General features: G+C 33.0%; 1 protein-coding gene and 1 long non-coding RNA gene across 5 annotated transcripts in view; one reads left to right on the forward strand and one right to left on the reverse strand.

Moving 5' to 3' along the window:
• LOC136040260 (inositol oxygenase-like) overlaps positions 1-5,415 on the forward strand; it is a 45,440-nt gene extending 40,025 nt beyond the window's left edge. For 3 of the 4 annotated variants that reach the window (XR_010620653.1, XR_010620654.1, XM_065724481.1), the window contains one exon: positions 3,617-3,809. Coding sequence is in view for 2 of the 4 variants with exons in the window: in XM_065724481.1 (XP_065580553.1) it covers positions 3,617-3,725 (109 nt within the window). In the remaining 2 variants the exon portion in view is untranslated. Of the gene's footprint in view, positions 1-3,616 lie in introns of all 4 variants that reach the window. The other variant, XM_065724482.1, reaches the window with a different exon arrangement.
• LOC136040262 (uncharacterized) lies at positions 2,339-11,846 on the reverse strand. Its single transcript, XR_010620655.1, has 2 exons — positions 11,664-11,846; positions 2,339-3,194 (listed from the first exon to the last, which is right to left on the reverse strand). It is a non-coding gene; the product is annotated as an uncharacterized LOC136040262 (long non-coding RNA).
• Between the last annotated feature and the right edge of the window lie 445 nt (positions 11,847-12,291).

A 12,291-nucleotide genomic window follows, 5' to 3' on the forward strand; every position in this document is an offset into this window, starting at 1 on the left:
CAATTTTGTTGGTGCAGATATGTGTTTATGGGAACGTCTGCATTTGTGTAAATATTTTTATGCATTTTATATGATGTATATGTCTTTAGTCCTCATATGAACGCAGCCCTACAAAAAAACCTTCAGAAATGGCTATCTGGACGTATTGGTTTACTTCACCAATATCCCCAACCGTCTGATGAAGGGATAAACGTCCCATCATGTATTTTCCTATTATGTTTTACAAAACTGCTACCCTTTTTCTTTATCACTTGAGCAGTGCTCTTGTTTTAAAATGCAATCATTTGCTATTATCTGCTGTAATATACAATAGAAAATGTGTCGTGGACTGAATGTTTCTTCATTAGAGGAAGGGTGGAGGCTAAAGTGAAGAAATGCGTATTTAGGAACCAGACAAGCATATAATATGTATGATTATTTTGAAATAATTTTCAGAATTTTGTTTAAGGTTTCCTTCAAATGTGCCCCAGTGCTTCGAGTTTAGCAAATATAAAAAAAACAACAAAAAAACAAAACGTGAAGTGTCACTTAGCAGCCAAAAGTCTTTTGACCAATTAATTGAACAATAAAAACAAGGGGGGAAAGGCGCAAAGTCCATCATTTTCATAAATAATCAGAAAGTAACAGAACAAGAAAAACTTGATTATTTAAAAGAGAAAAATTTAATTCTACTACTACTAACAACTCATTGTAGCCTCAAGCCGCCAAAGGCCAACACACCGACACATTAACTTAGTGTTCAGCGCTTGGCGTCACTCTAACAAAAAAAAGGCGTCTTGCAAAATAGACAAAAATAAAAGCTCTTGAAGGAAACAATCAATATAAAATATTTTATTTATGTTTGCTTACAGCATTCAAAACAAGCGGAAAAATATAAAGAAAAATTCGACTTCTAAGCACTATAAAATACAAAATTTATTCAAAACAACACGTGTAAACAAGGCCATAGGCAGAATTTTTGAGATTTTTTATTGTGGGGAGGGGGGGTAAAAAACTTGAAAAAACACATCAAAATTTGTTTATATACGTTTTCGTTATATTTTTACGAGTCGGGCAAAAATTTCAGGATGGGGTTGAAACCACAGCCTCCCAACCCCTGGATATGCCCTTGCTTTTAAATTATGCCGAATTACAGATAATGGCATAAACAAATTACATTCAGATTAAACACTTTGTACTCCACTTAATTCCTGCAACTGAAGAGTCGGGAACATAATATTTTTGTAAGATTAAACTATTCCTGTGGAATAATGGGAAGCTTAACATAAACCTCAAATAATGACAAAATTCAGAACGAATCGTCAACTGCTCATTTTCAGACGCTTGACTTAATTGACTTAAGTCTCCTGCCTGGCGCTTCTCGACGTAGAGAGTGATGTCAGCCTCCTCCATCCGCTTCGGTCCACGAGAGTTGTAAGTCCTACTTTGGTAGCCTCTTCTCGTAGAATTCGGAGTGCTTCCAGCAGCTGCTCGATGGAGTCTGCCAGAATGAGCAAGTCATCGACAAAATCAACATCTGTGATGGCACGATCTCGGAATTCGAGCCTAAAGCTGAGACATGAAGTCAGGTGAAATTAACAGATCCTTAGACATAGTCGGGGAACAATGCAATTTACTCCTAGTTCTGATATGCTCTGTTTTCCGGACAACCGCAAAAATTTTGTGCCTGACGGACGATTTTCTACCATCTTTTTACAGGGAAACTTTTTGATTTCCTGAAAATGGAAGATGACATTTTGCGAGTCTCAGTGATGGCTGACAGTTTCAAAACAAAGGGTCCATTAAGAAATTGCTAAAGCACCACAGTAGGCTTCCAAAGCAATTTGGTAAAAATTTACAGGAGTCTTAAATCTGTCAACAGTTCGGAAAAGTAGCGAGAGCCTAGAAAATCTATAATCTCTCAAAAATTCTTAAGCTAAAGACTGTCTATTCATTCCACATATAGCATAAATAATATGCATACTATGTTGGTAAGATTTCAATCAAGGCGGTTAGCACAGCAGGAAAATTCCAAAACGCTCAAATTTTTCAACTATACTTCTTTTGAGGTAATTTTTAATGTTTTCCAAGCAGGTATATACTAAAATATTTTTATAGTGTAAATTTCTTGTACTTTCTAATAATGCAATTATCATTAAAACAAAATATTTTCGTTTGCGACCCAAAACGGCAGTAGTTGAGTGTCTTTTTTAATTTCGGTGAGAGTTTATTTTTCTGTTGGCTTTTAGTTTTTGTCAGTTTATTCAGATCTTTTTCGTTTTACTTTCTGTTGGCTTTTAGTTTTTGTCGTTTTATTCAGATATTTTCTATTTATTCCTTTCTGTTTGCTTTCTTTCTGTTGGCTTTTTAAAACTTTTTGGCTAGTTTTTGTCGTCTTATTCAGATCCCTTTCGTTTTATTCGTTTTGTTTGGATCTTTTTTGTTTTATTTGTTTCTGTTGGCTTTGTTTCTGTTGGCTTTTAGTTTTTTTCGTTTTATTCGGATCTTTTTCGTTTTATTAGTTTTATTCTGATTTCAAAACTATTCACCCTATACGAAGACCGCCTAATAAAATCCTAAGTAGTTCAACCATATAACCTAATATAGTCTATAATGTACGATATAGGGCTATCAAAAATCAACATATTAGATCGAACGGCCTGAGATTAAGCGAGAAAACTTGTTCAGGATCAAATGAATAGCTGATTGTTCAGCTTCTCATTTGTTAGAAACTTCTTAACTGCCAAACTCAATTTCTGTCAGATAAGGTTAAGAGCAGTTACGATTTTTTCGATCATAGTATTTCCATTTGCAACCCAAAATGACAGTAGTTTAATGTGTTTTTTTGTTTGTTTTTTTAAATGTGTTATAGGAAGTGTTCTAAACTAGAGAGGAATTTTTGACTCTCCTGGTTAGTAGTTGCAACTTTGAATTGAAAAATAAAACTAATCAGCCATCAACACGGGGCCGAAGAGTAAAATATTAATTGTATAGTTTCTTTATTTTCAAGATTAGCCTAACAATATATTACGTTTATTATATAAAAATGATTGTCAATAAAATTAAAAAGAAATTCAACTTGCATTTCGTTCGAGAATTCCTTGCATTGAAACATCGTAGCATCTCCAAGAACAGGAAAGGAATTTGTTACCTCAGAAATATCAAGATGATATGAAATATGAGACTTTCCACACCAGAGATCACACAACAAAGATCTGAAAGAAATATTTTGCTAGTGGAAAAAAGAGATTTTTTTTAGGTTGCATTAAGAATTTTTTAAAGAATGGATTTCAACTAAAAAAAAATTAAAAAGTGAAAAAACTGAAAAAACTGAAAAAAGAAAAGAAGAGCTACACTTTTATTTTCTTGTTTATTTCTGTTTGTTTCCTTTCTGTTGGCTTTTAGTTTTTGTGGTTTTATTCGGATTCTCATATCAAAACTATTCACGATATACGAAGACCGCCTAACAAAATTTTGAATAGTTCAACCATATAAGCTAATATCATATATCCATATATAGAATCATATATCATCATATATTTACATGATGATATCATATTTCCAAATATATCATCGCATATCTATATGAAGATATCGTATAGATCTCACATATCTAATAAACTCCTCTTTTTTTCAGCAAATATGATTTATACACCAAGAGTGCACAGATTCCAGATATAGAAAATCTGAAGCCATATTACCAAAATCTAATTGACAAGTATATTCCCGGTGAACTGAAATGGTGAATAGCACCAGCCTAGCTCCCAGTGCTGTTTGGTAGTGAAATTTTTGCTTTTTTTTATTTCTAGTGAAGTCTTTGAAGTTCTTAATTGTGTTTAAATTTAAGTTAAGGTATCTAGGGCATCAGGAAACAATTTTTTCCCTGTACTCATCTTATGTCTGCTCATCCCTGAAAATTTGATTTTCTAAAAATTTTTGTTTCGTCATTTCAAAATTATGCAGTTTTTAGGGTAGTAGGCTACCACACTTTGTCAGGGCTGTTATATAGAATCGTGAAAATAAGTTAAACTATCTAGTGAAACTTCTTAGCGCTTTTTGACTATAAACATTCAGAATTTAGCGTTGCTTGGCTGGCAAAGACAACTACACCTTCAATGGGAAGATACGCCTTTAGTTGTTTGGTGGCATGTGTTTTTAGCTTGATTCTTGTTGATTTTTCACCTACGTTTACGTTTTTTTTTTAATTCGGCACCTTCCACTAAAAACGCATAACTGCATATGGAGGCCTTTTATATTTATTAAATAAAGAAAAACAAGTTTGTTCAACTGACAGTAAGGATCAACATTGAAACTCTAAAAAATGTACAGAAATTATTACGTATATCGGGGGGTTACCCCCCTTGATGCCTCACTCTTTAAAGTTTTCTTAGAATTGTTAAAAAGGCTTAATATTCTAAATTAAGGGACTTCGTATTTCAATAGTCGTTATTAGAGACTTTAGACAAAAATTCAAACTTTAGCGTAAAGAGCGAGGCATTGAGGAGGGGTTAACCCCCTTTATATGCGGAATAATTTCTGTTCATTTTATAGAGGTTCTCTTACTACTGAGCCGCGCCGCTCCTTACTCACAGTTCGTTACTGCGACCAGTTCAACAATTTAATTCTGAATTGTCCCCAATCTATATGTATAAATTTTTAATATATACGCTCATGCAAGTAGCCAATCTAAACAATTAGATTTGAATTCTACTGGCCTTGATACTTCAACTTTTCAAATGAAATTTTATTCGCACAGATTTCTTAGTGTCTTAGTCTCTTTTGTTTTTTAATCAAGTTTTGTAGTTCTAATTTTCTCACCATTCTTAATCCTCACTGCTATTTTCTAGTGAAGTTTCTTTACTAAGTTAAAATATTAATGATCTTGTAGTAAATTGGCTGAATCGCATAGCTCTATATTTCGGGTTCTAAATTGACAAGCAAAAGAAAAAAAGAAAAAATAGCGAAGTACTTATATTTTAATCTTCTTCTACGGACAGCTATGTCAGTGAAGCAAGAAGGAGCTTTGAGCCCCCTCTGAAACAGATAAACCTGCTTCATCCTTCCTCAAATCAAGTAAAACAACATTTGCGTAATTTCTGGATACAAATGGCCCTACTATGGGTAATGAATAACAAAGGCATATGTAGAATCTTTGAAAATCGCTTTACAAAATCTCTTTTTGAAAGATAAGGGCTTTCAAATGTATCTTTATTTCGCTTTTTCTGACGCCAATTTGGCAATCAGCAATCAGGTTTCGATAATCAAGGCTAAAATAATCGAAAATATTCAAACTTCTCAGAGCCTGCACAATGGACAATAATCTTTACTTGAAAAAAGGGCATTTTTTTATTATGTTTTAATGGAGCATTGGGTTTTGTCCCTAATCTGATTTTCTTCTTGTTTCGCGCTGTGACTAAAATAAAAATTTCTGAAATAGTTACTTTTCAACAATGGACTAATAGAGTCAAGAAAGCACTTATTAAGCCTCTGCTTCATAGACATCATTCACCCTGACAGCAGTAATTTTTGAGGCAGATTACTTTTGGACAGCCAGTTACGATTAGACAGCCAATATGACTTAACTACCTTTGGAAGTTTCGAAGGCTTTGATTTACTGTCAAATCAAAGCCAGCCTCGCTGCTGGCAGGATGAATGATGTCAATCAAAACAAGGCTTTTAGCTTTTTGTTTTCGGCCATTTTCTTTCAGCTTTGTTTTTGGTGTATGCATCTGTTACTTAATGAGAAAATTAATTAACGGAGAAATAGCACGGGAGTGCTGTACAGAAATTTGATCCTGTGTTTTTTGCGGAAAAAGTGAGAATTTTGTTTTACTCTTTTCATATTTTATCTGCTTGACAACCCTGTGCACCATAGTTTTATTTTTTTGTTCCATTGTTCATTGTAAGGTCCATTCTTCCCTTGTGTCTTTTGGTATGAAACATTTCTATTTTTTGTAATAGTAACCAAGAGTATGGCAACATATAACAATGGGAACTGGCGCTAGTGTAAAAAAAAAAAACTATGAACATCATTTAGCATTTGACGGCACTGTGCATTTTTTTTTTCAGTATAAAAGAATAAAATAACGTAATTCGACTGTTAAATCAGTCAATTCGTCTGATTACATGGCTTGGAAATGCCAACTGTGATGAAACGCTAGATGGCGATAATTATAGTCTTTTGTCGATACTAGTGCCAGTTCCCACTCTTATAAGTTATAACCATACTCTTAGATAGGAACTGAAATTAAGCCGAGAGCTTACTTCGAGAAAACGTAATGACTAAAAAACTTTGCATATTTTTCTGGCTTTTCGCCAAAAATAATCAGTAATGGTTTTAAAGGCAAAGTTGCCATGGCTGCCAACATTCTTTGGGACCAAACTTTCAAAATCAGCACAAAATGTACACTGCTAATGTCCCTTCAAAAATCTATATGCAAACAAAGAAAATTAAACTACTATGAATTGGGAACTATTAGGAAATAAAACCAAAAAGAACCGAGAGTACAGAGAACGAAAGATTCAAATTAAATCCGAAATAGAACATTTAAATAAGTGCTTTAATACCCCCCCCCCCATCCTCATCAACCTCTTTTCTGAAACAAATAACTGAAAATGAAACTTTTGTTTAACCATTTGGTTTTCCTTGCATTTAAAGGAATAGATTTCATAAAATAAGAAATAGTCATGGGAGTGTGGGTATTTTAAAAAAAACGGTAAAACTATACTAATTCGGTAAACAACATTTTCTTCCACAAAATGAAAAGAGCAAATCAAAACCTTAATAGAAGGGTGGGCTAATCTAGTTATAAATTACATAAAGCTTTAAAAGAACCAAAGTCTTTATGAATCAAGAAATAAAAGCGAAAAACGAACCGAAAATATAAGATAAATGTTTCTCAAAAGATTTCTACCTCGAGCCCCCTAAGGGCAAAGTTTGAATGAAATCGGCCCTTGAATATGATGGACTAAAGTCAAGCTTAAAATTTGTCGAAAATTCAACAAACTTGTTAAATGGTGTTACCACCCCCCTCCAGCCTCCTACTAGGCTAGAGTGTCATTTCTACTTTCCTGAAAACTAAATAGATTGATTAAACTCTATAGATTGTTTAAAATCCCAAATGGAATTAAGGAAGACAACAGTGATAATATTTCGAATTTTTTTTAACTTTAATTTTCAAAATATTTTCGAAGACAGAATATTTTTAAAAATAATTAAGGACCCACACATGTTAAAACCTAAACAATCATATATAAAGTCCTACATTAACTCAAATTTAAAACAAACAGAATTTAATACAATTTAATAATGAAACGCCAGTAAAATAAATTTATAAGGAACAAGTTCTCAAGCATAAATGCAGCAGATACTGAGATTGGTGAACAAATGAATCCTAAAACAAATAGAAACTAAGGAACATGTTCTATGCACTGGAGGAACCAAAACTAAGACGAAGAAATAGTTTGAAAAAAAAAAAACAAACGGTTTTATCAGTTCACAAAACTCCCAAATGGAACAAATATTGCTTGCTTCTGATCAGCGGGAAACTTTTGATCTAATTAAATTGGACCATGGAGGTCGTATTGAGGGCTATAATTCTTGGAAGAAACCGTCGCTATATCAAAATTTGTCGCAAAAATATTGAATTTTCAGGCTATGCAGACACCTAATTCAAAATTTCAGATCCAGGCCAGGGATGCTACTGTGAAAACTAAAATTTCAGAACAAATAATCTGGCTCTATTGGTTTCAGATGTAGAATTTATTTAGTTTCCAAAAGTCTTTTTTTAATAAATGACCTCGATATGCATTTATTTAAACAACAAACAGGTAAAACAAATATAAACTAAAACATATCTTTTAAGAAACTGTTGGGTTAAGCTACGTGTAACATTCAAAGGTTTTTACAAGATTAAAGGTAAGACAAAAATTCTGCAGTTTGATTAATATGAATAACTATCTCCTTCCTATTTTTGCAAAATTTTTTAGTATAACTATTATCCCAAGTTTACCTTATTGCTGAGCGAAAATTTTGACTGAATTATCTCAAAGTTTCTTCAAAATCTTAATTGCAATATAGCATTTTAATTCATAGGCGAAAAAGCTAAAAAAATTCTTTACAGATACGCTTAATATTAAACAAAAATAAAACTATACCAATTAAAATAACCAGACACAAAACATTTCTATGCTTAAAACTATTCCGAGGATTTAAGCACTCTAAATGAAAATATTAGCAGGATAAAAGAATTTTTAGAGGTTTTGTAAGTTTAAAATACAATAATAGGTTTTAAAAATAATGTTAAGAAGACTAAATCGCAAAGACTTTGGATAAAGAAGATGAAGAGCTTATGTTCGGTAATGGGCAAATCAATCAAGTAGACAGCTTTATTTACATAGGAACCATTATTAGTAAGGATGGGGGATGAAGTGAAGATGCTACAATCAGAATAGCAAAGGCCCAGGGGCATTTTCACCGTTGAAACTAGTTTGGAGAAATAAGAAAATAAGTCTGTTCACCAAGATTAGAATATTGGAAGCTACACTTCGGTCAAAACAAAATGACTTAGTTTAGACATGGTTCTGAAGCATGGGCACTCGGGAAAATAACATAAACAAAACGTAACAAAAAGAAACTGCCCCCATAGATTTCGAAAAATTCATTTTGCCTCCCATGAATTATCTTTATCGGTACCACTTTTTATGGAGCTGTAGCCTTATTTCTCTTTGCGTGAGTTTCCGGTCTTTTCAAGTCTGAATCGACTATTTTTAATTGTTGGTCAGTTTAGGCTTTACTGCTAGACTTGGTTTTTAATAAAGCTCCTAAATTCTAAGTTCAATAAGATATTAAGATTAGATTTAAGACTAAATTTAGCAATAACTCTGGTTCCTTGGTGCAAAAGCCTTTGTTCTCGTCAAAAAAGGTAAAAGATGACATTTCTTTATTGGTCAGATTCGGCATAGTAGATTCATAATTATATGGATTCCTGTATTGGGACTATGGCAACACTGTCAAAAAATAGCAAACTGGCATCTTGATTTAAATCCTAAAGGGCTGAATTGCTAAAAGGTTTGTTTTTACCTATTTCACAACTCCTTTCATACATTGCTAGTCTAAAAATATTTTTTGAATCATTTTACTTACTAGGCTTACTTATTTCATTCGAATACATCCTCTAGAGGATTGGTTAGACCAATTTTTGATAAGGTTAAAATTTTAGATTTTAGGATAGGCTACTCAGTATCTTGGAGATGAGTTGAGCTAGTGAAATTCTTGGTAAAATTCTAGTTGAGTAACTTCTTGCTATCTCAGAAAGGGGTTAGGTTAGGAAAATGGAACTTTCAGGGATGGGTCTACAGGCTAAAGTAGGAAATATCCTGGGAAGGTGTTTTAAAGTACCCACCTCTACTCCTTCTAGAGAGCCCTGGGTAAAATTCTAGTTAATTGACTTCTTGCTATCTCGGAAAGGGTTTAGGTTAGGAAAATGAAACTTTCAGGGATGGGTCTACAGGCTAAAGTATGTCCCAGGAAGGTATTTTAAAGTACCCACATCCACTCCTTCTCCCTCTAGAGGGCCCTGAAATTTGCCTACATGACCAGTCAATACCTATTGAAATTTTGACAATAACAACATTTTACCTTAATTTTCAGTTACTAGTTGCTTTTTCTCTGCCTTTAGTTCTGAAAATACAATTCCTGTTGTTTGAGTAGAATTTTGAGCCATATCAATGTTTTTTTTTCAAAATTTAGGAAATGTTTTTGCATATCTTTAAAACCTTATAAAATGGAATTGAGCAAAGTTATGAAGCTGAAAACAATTTTGTTGTACTTCATTTAAGCAGAAGATCTATTTTGCAAGGTTTTGCTTTTATAACACACATATAAGTAAAGGTCATCAAAGGTCAAGACCCTCTAGAGAGAGAAGGAGTAGAGGTAGTTGCTTCAAAATACCTTCCCAGGACATACTTTAGTCTGTAGATTCATCCCTGAAAGTTTCATTTTCCTAACCTAAACCCTTTCTGAGATAGCAGGAAGTCAATTAACTAGAATTTTACCAAGCCCTGAAATTTGCCTACATGATAGGTCTATACATATTGAAATTTTGACAAAACAACATTTTACCTTAATTTTTAGTTAGCCTACCAGTTGCTTTTTCTCTGCTTTTATTTCTGAAAATGCAATTTCTGTTATTTGAGTAGAATTCTGAGCCATATTGATGGTTTTTTTTTCTTTCAAAATTTAGGAAATCTGTTTGCATCTTCAAATCTTGTAAATTAGCATTAAGCAACGTTTTGATGCTGAAAACAATTTTGTTGTACTTTGTTCAAGCAGAAGATCTATGTTGCAAGATTTCATATAGCACATATATTGTTGAAGGTCATCAAAGGTCAGGACCCTCTAGAGGGAGAAGGAGTAGAGGTAGGTACTTCAAAATACCTTCCCAGAACATACTTTAGCCTGTAGACCCATTCCTGAAATTTTTATTTTCCTAATCCCATTCTGAGATAGCAAGAAGTCAATCAACTAGAATTTTACCAAATCCTTGCTTAGGGCAAGCATTGTTGAAGAGAAAACTCTTCAAAAGGAGTAATTTAGTCTTGTCCCAAAACAGAAAAATGTATATAGGATATAGGCCTACAATTTGGTCTAGCCTATATAAAGTAATGTGCTTTTAGGAATGATATCATTAGTTATGATTTTTTTTTCAGGTAAATATATAGCCTATATCCCCACATGACTTAGCTAAGAAACAAGTGAATACCTTGTATTATGCCTTTTTTATGCTCATCCTAAAGTCAATAAATGCTTCTTGGGCAATATCTATTTTGACCCCTTAAAAAGGGTCCAAAACAGCCAATAATGACCAAAGTTTAAAATATGTTTAAACTTTGGTCATCTAATGAAAAAATTGCTGTAAAATTCTAGATAAGCTAAATAGTAAGTCTTGTTCCAAATGCTCTTAACTAGAAACAATGCTGCAAAGCAGCACAGTTTCCAGTTTAAATCACTTTGAAAGACTAATTCTAGAAGTGCATCCATTTTTGGTTGACCCTCCTCCTCCAAGAGGCAAACTAAAAATGTGTAAAGTGGGCTTGCTTACATGTAACATTACCTTTAGAGAGAAACATATTAGTCCATGAGCCTGTGGGCAGTGAGATGATGTCTGTATTCTATATTTATTTAATAAAGCTTGTTTGAGGTTTCTTTTTTAATTTTATCTCTCTTTGCTGAATAAATATTGGATACAGACCCTGCCCTGATGCCCACAGGGATCATGGACTAATATGATTCACTCTATAGGTAATGTTACCTGTAAGCAAGCCCACTATTTATGTATTTTATTCTCATTGGAGGAGAATTTTAGAAAGCTAAAAAATGGATTTGCTTCTCTAATAATGACAAAGAAACAATATGCAGTAATATGCACTTTAAAGCAATTGGAATGAAACTAAACATTTACCAAATTCTACTTTAGCTACTTTTTGTTATCTTCAAAAGGGGTTAAATTAGGAAAATTAAACTTTCAGGAATGGGCTACAGTATTCTACAGGCTAAAGTATGTCATGGGAAGGTATTTTGAAGCACCTACCTATATTCCTTCCCTCTCTAGAGGGTCCTGAAATTTGCCCACATGACAAGTCCTATACCTAGCCTATTGAAATTTTGACAAAAACAAATTTACCTTAATTTTCAGCTATCTATTTCTTTTTCTCTAGCTTTAGTTCTGAAAATGCAGTTCCTTTATTTGAGTAGAATTTTTAGCCATATCAATGCTTTCTTTTCAAAGTTTAGCAAGTGTATTTGTACATCTTTAAAACCATATAAACTGGGATTGAGCAAAGGTGTGCATCTGAAAACAATTTTGATGTACTTCATTTAAGCAGAAAATCTATTTTGCAAGGTTTCACTTTTATAACACAGATTCTGAAAGGTCAGGACCCTCTAAAGAGAGAAAAAGTTGAGGTAGATACTTCAGAATACCTTCCTGGGGATAATTTAGCCTCTAGACACATGCCTGAAAGTTTTATTTTCCTAACCTAACCCTTTTCTAAGATAGCCAAAAGCAGCTAAAGTAGAATTTTACCAAAATTGCCATTTGTAGCTGATTCAGCAATTGTAATTATTACTTTTACTAGTCTTAATCTCAAAATATTATTTTTAAAATAATTTGGTGGAACTTAAAAAAAGCCCAAGACCTCTAAAAAAAAGGCCATCACATCAAAATAAAAAATCTACCTTTGGAATCAGTTGTAACACTTAGTGTTAGGACAAAAAATACTACAAATAAGTTTATAACTCTATAGAATTTT

The sequence above is a fragment of the Artemia franciscana genome, chromosome 20 (assembly GCF_032884065.1).
Source record: "Artemia franciscana chromosome 20, ASM3288406v1, whole genome shotgun sequence".
Lineage (NCBI taxonomy): Eukaryota > Metazoa > Arthropoda > Branchiopoda > Anostraca > Artemiidae > Artemia > Artemia franciscana.